This window comes from Thalassophryne amazonica, chromosome 6 (genome assembly GCF_902500255.1).
Source record: "Thalassophryne amazonica chromosome 6, fThaAma1.1, whole genome shotgun sequence".
NCBI lineage: Eukaryota > Metazoa > Chordata > Actinopteri > Batrachoidiformes > Batrachoididae > Thalassophryne > Thalassophryne amazonica.
This window is the reverse complement of record NC_047108.1, coordinates 37,718,121-37,734,056: the sequence shown is the minus strand read 5'-3', so window position 1 is coordinate 37,734,056 and position 15,936 is coordinate 37,718,121. Positions and strand designations below refer to the sequence as shown.

The following is a 15,936-nucleotide window of genomic DNA, read 5'->3' as shown; positions in this document are numbered from 1 at the left end:
TAATCTTTTTGATAACGCTTGGTGCTTATTTAAGGCAGGCATTTTTTTTTTTTTTTTTTCCAGATAGAGTTTTGATAGAGATAGAGGCAGGTCCTGATTCAGGACCTGTTCAGCACTTTCTGAATGTAACTAACCTGTTACATACAACCTCAATTCCAATGAAGTTGGGATGTTATGTGAAATGTAAATAAAAACTGAATACAATGATTTGCAAATCCTCTTCAACCTATATTCAACTGAATACACCACAAAGACAAGATATTTAATATTCAAACTGATAGACTTTTTTGTTTTTGTGCAAATATCTGCTCATTTTGAAATGGATGGCAACAAAAGACTGGGAAAGAATGCTTAAAGAACACCTGTTTGGAACATTCCACAGGTGAACAGGTTAATTGGAAACAGGTGAGTGTCATGATTTGGTGTAAAAGGAGCATCCCCATAAGACTCAGCCGTTCACAAGCAAAGATGTGGCGAGGATCACCACTTTGTCAACAACTGCGTTAAAAAAAATAGTGCAATAGATTAAGAACAATGTCTCTCAACGTTCAGTTGGGAGTAATTTAGGGATTCCATCATCTACAGTCCATAATAGAATCAATTCATAGAGTCTGGTGAACTTTACAATGTGGCTAGAATATGAGTGTAAATAAACATCATATAACCTCTCATTATTAACTTAAATATGATCAGAAATCTGCCAGTTTCCCTTCACTTCATAGAGAGCCCCGTAAGTGCGTTGTTATCCATTCCATTCCACTTATTCATATAGAGTGTGCCTACACCTCTGAAAATCCAGTCCCCGTTTTCCCTGCGACCTTGCTTGCAGCATGTGTGTACCTGCAGCCAGCGCACAGAGCCAATTAGAGCAGCGAGAAGATTCCTCGAAGAATGGATATACAAAGGTTTTTCAAGAAACTCCAACAGAGACAGCTCAGAGGCGGTTCATCCAGGCCCGCGGTATCAGCGGAGGTGGTTCATCCAGGCCCGCGGCATCGGCAGAGGCGGTTCATCCACGCCTGCGGCATCGGCGGAGGTGGTTTATCCAGGCCCGCGGCATCAGTGGAGGCGGTTCATCCAGGCCCGCGGCATCAGTGGAGGCGGTTCATCCAGGCCCGCGGCATCGGTGGGGGCGATATATCCAGGCCCGCGGCATCGGCTACATCCGAGGCTAGCGGCAGCTATATCCACGGCTAGCGTCGGCTACATCCGGGGCTGGCGGCGGCTGCGATATCTGAGGCTGGAGGCGATTACATCTGAGGTTGCCTACGGCTACATTCGTGGCTAGCGGTAGCTACAACCGTGGCTGGGGGCGGCTGTGAACGAGGTTAGCAACGGGGAGGGTTGGTGTGCGGCGACTGGACCTGTGGTGGTGGAGGCTACGGGTGAGAATTGTTTTTGTAATCAGTAGTGGCCATCAAAAGACATGTCTAATTTAGACAAGCTGATGGTGGAGATTAAAGAACTCCAAAGTCTGGTTAAAGAGAAGGACAAGATCATTAAGAAACTTGAGCAACATGTAGATGAACTTGAACAATTCACTAGAAAAGATGATGTTATAATATCTGGACTAGAAACAAAACATCGGACATATGCAAGGGTGGTGGATTCTGGTGGAGCTAGTGGGGAGGATGCACCACCTGAAGAACGACAATCATTGGAACAACAAGTTACAGACTTTTTATATCAAAAAGGTGTTGTCATCCATCAAGACACGATATCAGACTGTTATACTATTCCAACTAAAGATAGAAAAAATAAACTATCGTTGTCATCCATCAAGACACGATATCAGACTGTTATACTATTCCAACTAAAGATAGAAAAAATAAACTATCTAACATTGTTATACAATTTACAAGCAGAAAATATAAAAATGAGTTATTAAGACAGGCAAAGAATTTGAAAGGAACGAGTGTCTATATAAATGAGCATCTAACGAAAAAAAATGCAGATATTGCTAGGGAAGCAAGACTACTAAGAAAACAGAAACACATTGTTGCTACATGGGTCTGGAATTGTAGGGTGTGAATTAGAGTAAAAGAAGGAACAAATGGTATACAAATCAAAAACATGGAGGACCTTACGAAATACAGACCTGAATAGACAATCAAATATGACATCTGTTCGTAATTGGACCAACAAAAAATCAGATCAAACATGGAAACAGATGATAAAATATATGACATAGACACTAATATTGATGAAAGTATATTTGACTTAAAACATTTGGTTGTGAGTATTATACGGTAGAACAGCTGAACAGTGAAAAAATTGCAGAAGATACCCTGTCATTCATACGTATAAACAGCCGAAGCTTGTATTGTAAAATGTCACAAATAAAAGATTATTTAAATCAGTTTAAAAATAGATTTAGTATTGTTGCAATCACTGAATCTTGGCTTGAAGATGATCTCATGGATGAAGTTCAAATGGAGGGATATGAGCTGTATTTTGTAAACAAGATATAAAAAAGACGGTGGTATTGCTGTGTATATAAAAACAGATCTGATGTGTACAGTTGTTGAAGAAATGACAATTGTGAATGATGTCATAGAAATTGTAACAGTGGAACTTGTACATGAAACATCTAAGAATATTATCAGTTGTGTATACAGAGCACCAGATTCTTGTGTTGTGAAATTTACAGATAAAATAATATAATTATTCCATCAAATTAAAAACAAAACTCTTTTTATGTGTGGGGACCTTAACATTAACATAGAAAGCTCCAGTTGCCAAAGATTAAGTGATTTTGTGAACTCATTGTATAGTTTGGGGTTATTCACCTTGATAACAAAACCAACCAGAATTACATCGCAAAGTGCAACGGTAATCGACAGTATATTTACAAACAGAACAGATGAAATTATCAAGAATGGGATCTTCATGACAGATATTAGCTATCATTTACCAATTTTTTCAATATTTAAATATAAAAATAGGTACAAAAAAAACTGTTATAAACTTTAAAAGAGATAAGTCAGTAAAAGCCTTAGAGGCATTAAAATATGACCTTAAAAATCAAAATTGGGAAGAGGTTTATGTCAGTGATGTTAATGTAGCATATAACTCATTTATGAAAATATTGATGAAATCATACAATAAAAATTGTAAATTAATAGAAATTAGTAAGAAAAGAGTAAATAAACCATGGCTGACAAAGGGAATAAAAAATGCTTGTGCAAAGAATAACTATTTATACAGGTGCTTTTTAAAATTGCAAGCAAAGGAATCAGAACATAAATACAAAAAATATAAAAAATAAACTATTAACAATAATTAGGAAACAAAAAAAAAAGATTATTACAGTGAACAATTAAATAAGAGTAAAGATAATATGAGGGTAACATGGGGAATTATAAAAAGTGTGATTGATAGTGATGGAGCGAAAGAAACTATTCCAAATTATTTTGTTAAGGAAAATAAAGAGATATATGACATAAAAGAAGTTGCAAATTGGTTTAATGATTATTTTTCAAATGTAGGATCAAGTCTGGTGGGAAATAAACCAATAATAGAAGATAAATTACATACACTGGTAAATACGGTCATTCCTGGACAATGTGGAAAAAGATGAAATAAGAAATATTGTAAAAAACTGTGTAAGCAAAAGATCAACTGACCATGAAGATTTAGACATGACTGTAAAAAGTATAATAGAAACTGTTATTGAACCATTTACTTATATTTGTAATCTGTCTCTGTCAACTGGGATTTTTCCAGATGAAATGAAAATTGCTAAGGTAGTCCCATTATATAAAAATGGAGACAAACATCATTTTTCTAATTACAGGCCAGTATCATTGCTTCCACAGTTTTCTAAAATTATGGAAAAAGTTTTTGTGACAAGATTGGATAAATTTATTGAGAAACATCATATTTTAAATAATGCTCAGTATGGATTTAGAACAAAACATTCGACAGCTATGGCAATTATGGAACTAATAGAGAAAATATCAACAACAATATACAATAAGGATTATTTTGTAAGTATTTTTATCGACCTGAAAAAGGCTTTTGATGTTATAGACCACTCAAGATTGCTTCACAAGTTACAACAATATGGAATAAGAGGTGTTGCACATCAGTGGGTAAAGAGCTACTTCGAAAATAGAAAACAGTTTGTTCAGATAAATAATACCAAATCAGAATTGTGTAATATTATTTATGGAGTACCACAAGGATCGGTACTTGGACCCAAACTGTTTATTTTGTATATCAATGATTTTGTGAATGTATCCAATGTGCTTGGCAGCATTTTATTTGCTGATGATACAACGCTGTTTTACTCTGGATCAGATATACAGGAAGTAGCACAAGTGATAAATACAGAGTTGGAAAAAGTTAAACATTGGTTTGATATAAACAGTTTGTCACTAAATATTAAGACAAATGTTATATTGTTTAATGATAGAGCGAAAAAAAATAATGTCATTACAAATAGATGGAATGGATATACAAAGGGTAAAAGAAACAAAATTTTTAGGAGTCATGATTGATGAAGATCTTACATGGAAGTCACACATAAATTACATAAAAGGAAAAATAGCGAAAGCCATTGCTGTTTTGCATAAAGTAAAATATTTATTAAATAGTTATGGTTTATTAACATTATACAATTCATTGATTGTCCCATATTTAACTTATTGTGTAGAAATCTGGGGATCAACATATACAACCTATATACAACCTTTATTTATTTTGCAGAAAAGAGCTTTAAAAGTGATTAGTAACATTGGTTTTAGAGATCCATCTAATCCATTGTTTTTTAAGTATAGGGTACTTAAATTTCATGATTTAATCGATTTTAAAAATATTACAAACAGTGTTTGGCAAAAACATCAAACATGATAGTTTGGTCCGTAGTGGTTGCAAGAACTGGAAGAACGCTTTAGTCATCTTTGGCAAACATGAGATGGCACAAACACATAAGGACAGAGCTGGGCATGTCACAACATGTCCTGTGAGAATTCAACACGGCGCCGCTTTTGCTCCATCAGCAGCTTCGTGCCGAAGCCATCAGCATGAATTTTGCTGCAACTCTTTTCATGGCAAAATCTTCTGTCACAGTGGAATGTGCCGAAAAAGTGCTGATGTCCACCTCTTCCGCAATTTCTCGGATAGTCACATGACGGTCCCGCATCACCACAGCGTTCACTTTGGAAATGATCTGGTCATTTCAGCGTGTTGATGGCCGAGCAGAACGTGGCTCACTCTCCACCGTTGTGCGGCTCTCTTTAAACCGGTTGTACCGCTCCTTAATCTGTGTGATGCCCATAGGATCGTCAACGAAAGCCGTCTGAATAATCCGAATGGTTTACACCTGGCTGTCACACAGTTTCTGGCAAAATTTGATGCAGTCGCACTGCTCCAGTCGTTCCGCCATTTCCTTGCAAAGAAAAAACGACGAGACTACACCCATCCTCACACAAAGGCTGCTTACAAGCAAATGACACAATCGACAGGTGTGAAAAAATTCACGCATGCGCATAAAGGTTCAAGATTGGCTCATGCAAGCACACGTGATTCAGATCCATCAGGTTTTTGCAAAAAATAAAAAGGTCGGATACTTTTCTAACAGACCTCGTATATCTCAGCAACATCCCAGAACAAGATGGTTGACTGTTGTGCCCAGGAAGTTACTGGTGCTATTGTGTCTGAAACGTCTGAAAAGTCCAAAATCTATGCCATCATGGCAGATGAGGCAAGGGATGAAAAATCAGAGCCGTTAGCTGTTCGTGTCAGGTACGTGTCAGTGGGGGCAGTGAAGGAACGTTTGCTAGCACTTGCAGAGATAAAATCATTTGATGCCCAGTCCATTGCAAATGAGCTGCAACAGCAGATTCAACACAATGGTCTTGCAGAGTTTAAGTGTGTAGCACAAATGTATGATGGTGCAGCTGTCATGAGTGGGTCCACTGGAGGTGTACAAGCACATTTTAGAAGGCTCCATCCTGAAGCTATCTATGTGCATTGTTATGCTCATGAACTTAACCTGGTGTTGTGTCATACTTGCAAGCCGTCCCTGAGGCTGTGGAGCATTTCAGCTTGTTGGAGGGTCTGTACTTGTTCTTCAGCACCTCCCTAGTGAATCATCATAAGTTCATGGAGTCTCAGACCAGGCTTGGATTGACAGCAGTTGAGCTTGTGCATCTTTCAAACACTCGCTAGGCATGTCAGTTGCGATCAATCAGTGCAGTTCTTGAGACATTGTCTGCCATTGTGGAGTGCCTTTCTGCCATTAGATCCCCCATAGCTGTTGGTCTCAGAGCAAAACTCTAGAAGTTCTCAGCAGTCTATGGACTACTGATGTTTCAGTCACTTCTATCTGTAACCGAAGGACTCCACAAGCTCTTTCAGAAAGAGACTTTAGACTTGGCAGAAGCTTTGATCTGCAAACAAGCAGTGTGTGACACACTTAGGGGAAAACGCACAGATGCATTTGCCACGGAGCTGCATGAGAGAACCAAAGCCTTGTGTCACATGCACGCTATCCCTGAACCAGGTGCTAAGGCGAGGCATAACAGAGGAAAATGGAGGATTTTGTGGTTGAAGCACCTTCAGCTTCACGCACTGATCTGAACAACTCACACACATTGAAAAGAGAGTTACTTTTCCCATGTGTGGATCGGATGGTCGGTGAGCTTCAGCAAAGATTTTGCAGTTTAGATGCAAGGCTACTAAAAGGCATCCAGGCATGCAGTCCCAAATCTGAGAACTTCTTGAGTGAATCACACTTGAATGAACTTGCAAAACACTACAGCATTGGCCTGAAAACCGAAGAGATGCTGATGGCCAGAAACTTTCTTGCCCGAAAAACAGAGGCTGGATGTGCACCCACAGATATGTTTTCTGTGCATAACCTCCTTGATTCAGACATGTTTCCCTCTCTGAAGGTAACCATCCAAGTTGCCCCAACAGTGCCTGTAAGCAGCAGCTCATGTGAACATTCCTTTAGTGCACTGCATCGGCTGCACTCCTGGCTGCGTCAAACAATGGGTCAGAAAAGACTTCACAGTCTTGCAGTCATGTCAATTGAAAAAGATGTGCTTCAGCATCTGAGTCACAACAGAGTGATGGACAGATTTGCCACCCTGAAAAACAGACGCCATTCTTTGATGCTTCCACCCACCAAATAACTGGCAATCGTAGCTACGTTATTTAAGAATGGTGTACTTTCTAACACAGTGCTCTTTTTTTTTTGCATAATACATGTGGGATCTGAATGAGTAAGAAGTATTTGTAAAATATGGCACTGCAACTATATGTGGATTTTTTTTTTTCTTTTTATGTTGTTGTTAATGCTGTAAACATACTTCCTGTATTTGTTGTTGTACTGGATTAAAACTCTAATAGTGGCTTGAAACATTTACACAGTAAAGTATCTCTGTTCCAAAAAGTTTTTGTTAGCTGTTTGTGGCATTTTGTGCTTGCCCACTACGTTTGCCCACATCCTGTGCATCTCCAGGGGGCTAAGCCTCCCCTGCCCTTAAAACCTAGTGACGCCCCTGGTCCCAACTTCATTGGAATTGGGGTTTTATATATAACGGTTTTTGTCTGTTTTATACGTAGAACGATTTTGTCCGTTTTATACATATAACGAATTTCAATTATAACGGACAAAATTCACTGGTCCACCTGACTGTATTATATGAGAGTTTTACTGTACATATTTCCAGGCGCCAACTTGAAAAATGGCCACCATCTTTAAAATTGAAGTGGCTTTTTTGCAAAAAGCCGACCACAAAGTTCAATTTTGCCAAATTTGGTGATTGTATCACAAAATGAAAGATTCTTATGATATCCGGTTACACTACATGGCCAAGTCATGCTTTTAATCTTTGAAAGACAGAGGTTGAGATCACTCAGCATTTACATTAAAACATCGATCAAGTGTAATGCAAGATACGTGTCACACTGTCTACATTTTTAAAAGCCACAATAAATCATGAAAGCTTTACAGCTGATGGAAGTCATGCTCACATTCTTTCCTGTGACTTCTTTTTGACTCCCATCTGGAAATCAGAGAAAAGGTTCAGTTACTTAACTTTTCTTATGGCCCTGAACATAATACTGTGACAGTGGTCTCAAAGTTTTGTGCTTGCTGATAGTTTTGATAGCATTTTCTTTGTTCACCATTAAATGAGCCCTGTCATCTGGATGTGTTTAGACTTTGTGCGCCGGGAGCTGGTATCCAGATGGCTTCAGCTGAGGGACAATGAAATCTACAGAGTTCACTGTCGAGAAAGCTGTTATTTTGATTTTACTTCTCAGATAAAACCAATTCTTGGCAGGTTCAGCATATTTCCGCAGCTTGTGAGTGGGAAGACATTTGTGCCTCTTGGGCCATTTGGTGATTGGATATTGACTGCCTACAATTACTGAAATATAGGTTCAGTTTAAAAAATTAAGAGAGTACACTTGGGTCCATAAGTAAGTGGACAGTGAAGATTTTTGTAATTATGTTTTTATTTAAATGTAACAGTCGAGCTGTTGTCTTTATAGACTTAGCTTTATTCAGTGGATTAAAGAAAAATATCAGATTAGTCCTTTTGGAATTACAGCCATTTGTATACATTATCCCTTCATTTTCAGAACCCATAAGTAATTTCACAGACTAAGAATAAGAATAAGTGCATTTGTGAAACATACAAAGAAGCATGTTGCTCAAAGGCACTTATAGTCTGTAATACAGTGGTTTCTATTGGATGCGTGACACTACGTCAAAGCATGCAGCGGTGAAAGTTGGATTGAGTTGAACTTTGACCAGAGAATTTGACGTCAAGTGGTGGTTCGCTATCCCGGTGGAGCATTGCACAAGTTTGGTTTTGGTGCATCACACCTCATTGAAAATAATGGGTTTTAAAGCCATGCGCACCACATTTGCACGCTCGGTGTGAAAGGCCCTTTACACATTACAGCACATGGAGAAACTCTGCATTTCTTTCAGCAGGCAACTGGTCTTCTGGCTTCAAAACCTGTAGATGAGCCAGCTGAACTGTTACGCTCCTTCAATCAGTCACATCAGGTGTCTCATATATTTAAGAAAAGCTTTCTAAGTCTCTATGTACAGTAATGATAATGTTGCTGTATAATAAATCAACAAACCTTTGGCATACTAGTGACAGTTATCTAGATCTAGCATAATGCACTGTTGTTGTGGTTGCTGCATCCACTGCCCTATGGTATTTCCTAATTGTCCTAATTGCCAGCCATCTAGGAAGACCACTGGTCACATATCTCACATACAGGAAATTAGCCATCTGTAGCCAGGAGATATCCTTTGCCCCTATTCAGTCACTGGAGTCCTCAGCACAGAAAAGAAGAAAGAAAACCATTCCTTGGCCATATTGTTGTAATTGTTGCTCCTGCCATGTGTGCAGCATGCCTCATCTGGTCTACCTAAGTAACTTCTCATATGACTTGATGTCATTTCAGTGGTACATAAATTCTCTCCAGAAAGACCTTTTGCTGAAGTCTTTAGCCATCACCTTAACTCAGTGGTTAAAAATCCAGGTCTAAGCAGATTAATGCTTTTACCATTTCGGAATTATGGAAGTTTATATACGAGGTCTGTTAGAAAAGTATCGGACCTTTTTATTTTTTGCAAACACTATATGGATTTGAATCATGTGCGCTTGCATCAGCTAAGCTTGAACCTTCGTGCGCATGCGTGAGTTTTTTTACGCCTGTCGGTTACGTCATTCGCCTGTAGGCAGGCTTTAAGTGAGCACTGGTCCAGCGGCCATCGACAGGCTGAAATGACCAGATCATTTCCAAAGTGAAGGCTGTGTTGATCCGGGACGTCGTGTGACTACCAGAGAAATGGCAGAAAAGGTGGACATCAGCCATTTTTCGTCAGATTCCACTGTTACAGGAGATTTTGTAATGAAAGACGTGTGGAGGCATTCATGCGTCAGGACGAAGCCGCAATGGTGGAGAACAAAAGCAAGTCCGTGTTGGAAGTCTCACGGGACATGTTGTGACATGCCCAGCTCTCCACAATTTCTCGGATACTCACTCGACTAAAAAGCCACTGAAAGCCGTCTGACTCTTCTGAATGGTGGAAGACCTAACGCCATTGTGTTAGGTGGAGGGGTGGACCAGTGCTCACTCAAAGCCTGCCCACAGGCAAATGACGCAACCAACAGGTGTGAAAAAAACTTGGCTGATGCAAGCGCACATGATTCAAATCCATAAAGTTTTTGCAAAAAATAAAAAGGTCCGATACTTTTCTAACAGACCTCGTACATATTCCCTGCTTTTTCAGAACCCATAAGTAATTGGACAAATACAATATTTGTTGTTCATACAAATAATCACTTTTCCACCCATTTTTAATACTAAGAAGAGGACATATGAACTTTTTCAAATCATCAAATGTCTTTTGTTTCATGTATTTGAGTCGTTAAAAAATACAAACAATATGATACTGTGTGGGAATTGTGTACACAGTTCTCAAAAACTGACGGTGCAAGAAGGAAACAAATGAGAGAAGTCATCAAGACACCTGTGTCAACTCTGAAGCTGTTCTAGAATTCTTTGGGTGTAACTGGAGAGACTACACAGTGCAACCTTTACAGTAGCCTTGCAATGAAATCTTGAGGGAGTTCAGTTGTTGCTTGAAGACTAGAGTTCTTTGTCAGTATATTACAGTTCAAATAAATACTTATGGACATCAAATTCAAATGGCCTAACCATATATTCAAAATCAGTAACAAATTTGGTCACAACGTTGTAAATGGACTTCTCAACTTCTGGTTAATTGGTAAACAAGAACAAGGCCTTCATTGACAATAGACTTATATAGACTTATTGAAGAGCAATGTCATGAAAACAGAAGAAGGTAATCACTACCTGTATAATCAATCATTCTAAAATGGTTCATTACATATGTGCATTCATCGGGATCCTCTCCATGCCACCATACAGCTCTAATAATATTTTAACCTGTTCAGATGTGACAAGTACTAGGTTACTTTAAGGTTTTTGTACTTCCCCCATAGACTTCCATTACATAACCTTTTTAGCGTTTGATGATGTTTACAGTCTGTCTCAATACTGTATGGATTATCATCATTTTTGTCCCAAATGAAAATTAGAAAATTAAAAATCCCTGAGCTCGCCTTTAAGATAAAACTGTACTTGAAATGCATATTTGTTTTAGTGGTCGCCACATTCAGTGGATCAAGAATATCTCTGTGCTGTTAATGCTTACACACAAGGTATAGAAATAACCTACTGCATTTTCTAACTTTTTCCTAAATTATTTTAGGGATTTGCAGTCACAGTTCAAAGGGAAAATAAAGCTTCCATAATGTTAAGTCTTGACAGAGTTAACTGGATGTTTTTATACCAAACGTTGGAGAAATTTGGTTTTCACAAACAGGCTGTTGCTTGTATAAAAGTACTCTATCAGCATCCGATAGCTCAAATAAAACTAAATGCATCAGTATCACCCATATTTTCATTGGAGAGGGGGACCAGACAGGGTTATTGCCTGATGCTATTTACCCTTTATATCGAGCCATTGGCCCAGGCGATTCGTTAGCACGAAGAATTACAAGGTGTTAAAGTGGGACATAAAGATCATTTAATTAGTTTATTTGCAGATGACGTTATGATCCATTTAACACAACCAGAATGTTCTCTGTCTATATTGATGGAAGTACTTCAGAGATCTAACTTTTATGCGGGGTATGAATTAAATATTAAAAAGACTCAAATATTGTTATTTAACTGTACTCCCTCAGATGAAATTAGATATCGATATGATTTAAAATGGGATGCAGATTCAGCCAAGTACTTGGGGTTAATACTGCAAGAGAGTTAAACAAATTATGAGGTAAATTATAAGCCAGTGATCCCAAACATTTGACAAGACTTTGAAAGATGGAGCACTTATTGGTTGGATTTTGGTAGTAGGGTTAAGGTAGTTGAAATGAATATGGTACCTAGATTGTTATATCTATTTTAAGCTTTATCAGTGGAGGTCCCACTGAGTAGTTTTAAAGCCTGGGATAACTCATTTCTAGGTTTATTTGGGCTGGAAAGAGACCTAGAGTGAGATATGTGACATTACAATTATCCAAAAATAAAGGAGGATTGGCACTTCCTAGTTTGAAAGAGTGTTTTTATGCTACACAGTTTTGATTTTTGTTCTGTTGGTGTTGTGACAATTATTTTGCTCGATGGAAGGAAATTGAGACAAATCTTAAGGGTTTTCAGATTCAATCAATTTTAGGAGAAAAGGGGAGTCCACCTTCTATTAAAGGTAAGATGGATTCACTAGCTTCTGTGATGCTAGAAGTATGGTTTAATTTTATGAGACAATTTAAATTAATGGAGAACCAGAAAGTGCTTAGATGGATAGCTTTTGATACACAGTTTAAACCAGGTCTAACTGATGTAATATTTAAACAGTGGCTAAATAAAGGCACTACAGCAATTAGTACAGTACTAGATATTGGGGAATTGCTGAGTTTTTAAAAGCTAAAAGATAAGTTTATTCTTCAAAATAAAGACTTAGATATATATACAGTTTAGGGACTATGATAATAAGGACGTAAAGACGGTGAATATACAAGAATTGAATCCAGTGATGAAAGATATGCTGATTGCATACAAACCTAATAGTAATTGTAATAAAATAATATCTAGGTTTTATGAGACTCTGGAAAGTTAACATAACTGAACATTATATGTGAAATCAAAATGGGAAGGTGAATTAAACATGGAAATATCTACAGAGGAATGATATATGTGCTTACTTCAACATACTTCTACAAGTTCAAATCATTGGAGTTTGTTCAACTGAAAAATTTGTTCAGTTTTTTTTTTTGTTTTGTTTTTTTGTTATTATACCTAAGATTCAACGTAAAAAAAACAATCACTATCATTGTAATTCTGTTGGAGACAATATGGCTTTTTGAATGCTCACCATACTCATATATTTTGTAGTTGTGAAAAGTTAAAACCATTTTGGAAAAATATGCGTGCTGTTATGTATAAGGTGCTTGGATATGCTATTCCTTAAAGCAGGTACTATTTTATATTTAGGTTGTATTACATCAGTAGTGCAAGTGGAGGATCGCTACGTGATGAAGATACTACTTACAGCGACCAGGAAAGCCATCACGCGAAGTTGGTACAAACCTGAATCTCCAACTCAGGATAAACGGTTTGACATTATAAAGGAAATAGGAACAGTGGAAAGAATGGCTTATGTGCTGGGATTGTAAGAAGATTTATATGAAAATAGATGGCAGAAATGGACTCTGTATCAAAAAAAACAAAACAAACCTGCAAGGGGATCGCTGAGTTTTTTTGTGCCCCTCTAAAAAATGTTTTTTTCTGTGGTGGAGAGAGGTACTCCGTTTGCGATATGGAGGGCTCTGTTCAAATAGGCTTGCTGCTTTGGGTGGGGCACTTTGTCTATGGCCACACAGAGTATTTCCCACACTGCTTTTAAAATGAGGAGAGGTGGGAAAGAAAGAGAAACCAAACATTCAATGTTGCTATACTTTAAGTTGGTTTTCCAGAAACAACGCGTTTATCTTATGTTTTTTGTATTTCTTTTTTCTTTCTTCTTCTTTTGTTTTTATTTGTTGTTTTTTATGGTTTTCTTTATTTCTCGGTAATTAGATGTTCTGTTTTGTGTTGTTAGTAATAATGATTTTGCAATTTAATAAAAATTAAAGTATCAAAAAAAAAGATTTTAGGGATTTGCAGTCACACAATTTAAATTGCTCTTGTGTTAACTTTATCTTTTTAAAAATTTAAAGACACACATATAGTCCTCACAAGTGCACACAGAAAGTAAGATGCAAGAAGTACAACCTTTATAGGCCCCAAGGTCCACTGGTGCTCGTAGCTAGTGTGTGTACGCGTGCTTCGAGCTCATTCACTACCTACCATGTTCTGATTTAACACAACCAGACTTCCATATGTTCCCAAAACATGAACAAAGAGTTGGATGGTAAATACTTTCTGCATGATAATGATGTCATATATGCTGTTGAAGATTAATTTTGATCAGCAAGCTGAAAACATTTGTGCAGCAGAGATCCAGGCATTGTAGCATCACTGGCAGAAGTCAATTGCCAAAGGGAATATCTTGAAAGTTAAGCGTATAGAAACTCAGTCCAGAAGAGGATTCTATCTGAGGTCTGAACTTTTCATCCAACAATCATACTATTTGCTTCTTGGGCTTAAATGCCTTCATTTTGTCCCAACAGTTTGCTGAGTATTTATGAATCAGTTAGTGGTTGGATTCCTCTCAGCTCATTCATAGGCAAATTTTGTCACTTTATTTAAAATGAGTAAAATTTTCATATTAAAATTTTACTACTTTGTAAGTGCTCTCCCTGCTTTTTAATTTTGAAGGAAAAAAATATGACTTTTACAGGCTTATTATTAGGCTGTGTGTATGTGTGTCTGTATGTGTGCAATGTGTTTGTCTGTTTTCTGGTTTGTGTACTTGGACTAGGTTCAGGCTATTACTTCTTGGTCGATGGGTGGGTTGATAGTTTTTGTATTTTCTGTGATCTCATTGAGTTTGTTATTCTGTTCTTCCTCCTTTCTCTTTTGTGATGTTAATGTGAAACACATTGTGTTTATTTGTGCTTAAATATGCGATATAAATAAAATTGCCTTGCCTAAACACATGTTTCTGAAGATCATATGTTGCGCACTCACTCAACCGGCGATCTTAAAGTGCAGTTTGCCAAATACATGTTTAAAATTTGCCTGTGTTAATTGTGTCTTGTAGTATCAACAATAAACTGCAGCAGCCAGAGGCAGCATCTGGGGTGCTCGAATATGCCATGAAGCATTTTGGTGAATTGGTGAGTAGTTTTTACTTTTATTGTATTTATACTCAACAAAAATATAAACGCAACACTTTTGGTTTTGCTCCCATTTTGTATGAGATGTACTCAAAGATCTAAAACTTTTTCCACATACACAATATCACCATTTCCCTCAAATATTGTTCACAAACCAGTCGAAATCTGTGATAGTGAGCACTTCTCCTTTGCTGAGATAATCCATCCCACCTCACAGGTGTGCCATACCAAGATGCTGATTAGACACCATGATTAATGCACAGGTGTGCCTTAGACTGCCCACAATAAAAGGCCACTCTGAAAGGTGCAGTTTTGTTTTATTGGGGGGGGGGGGGGGGTACCAGTCAGTATCTGGTGTGACCACCATTTGCCTCATGCAGTGCAACACATCTCCTTCGCATCATCCGTGAAGAGAACACCTCGCCAACGTGCCAAACGGCAGCGAATGTGAGCATTTGCCCACTCAAGTTGGTTACGACGACGAACTGGAGTCAGGTCGAGACCCCGATGAGGATGACGGGCATGCAGATGAGCTTCCCTGAGACAGTTTCTGACAGTTTGTGCAGAAATTCTTTGGTTATGCAAACCGATTGTTCCAGCAGCTGTCCGAGTGGCTGGTCTCAGACAATCTTGGAGGTGAACATGTTGGATGTGGAGGTCCTGGGCTGGTGTGGTTACACGTGGTCTGCGGTTGTGAGGCTGGTTGGATGTACTGCCAAATTCTCTGAAACGCCTTTGGAGACGGCTTATGGTAGAGGAATGAACATTCAATACACGAGCAACAGCTCTGGTTGACATTCCTGCTGTCAGCATGCCAATTGCATGCTCCCTCAAATCTTGCGACATCTGTGGCATTGTGCTGTGTGATAAAACTGCACCTTTCAGAGTGGCCTTTTATTGTGGACAGTCTAAGGCACACCTGTGCACTAATCATGGTGTCTAATCAGCATCTTGATATGGCACACCTGTGAGGTGGGATGGATTATCTCAGCAAAGGAGAAGTGCTCACTATCACAGATTTAGACTGGTTTGTGAACAATATTTGAGAGAAATGGTGATATTGTATATGTGGAAAAAGTTTTAGATC

The 15,936-nt window shown here is 38.1% G+C and overlaps 1 protein-coding gene across 2 annotated transcripts in view; it reads left to right on the top strand.

The window, feature by feature from the left end:
• Positions 1–15,936, top strand: part of mtor (mechanistic target of rapamycin kinase) — a 427,661-nt gene that overhangs the window by 227,172 nt on the left and 184,553 nt on the right. For both annotated transcript variants that reach the window (XM_034171997.1, XM_034171996.1), the window contains exon 29: positions 14,774–14,849. In XM_034171997.1, the coding sequence (XP_034027888.1) occupies positions 14,774–14,849 (76 nt within the window). The remainder of the gene's footprint in view (positions 1–14,773; positions 14,850–15,936) is intronic.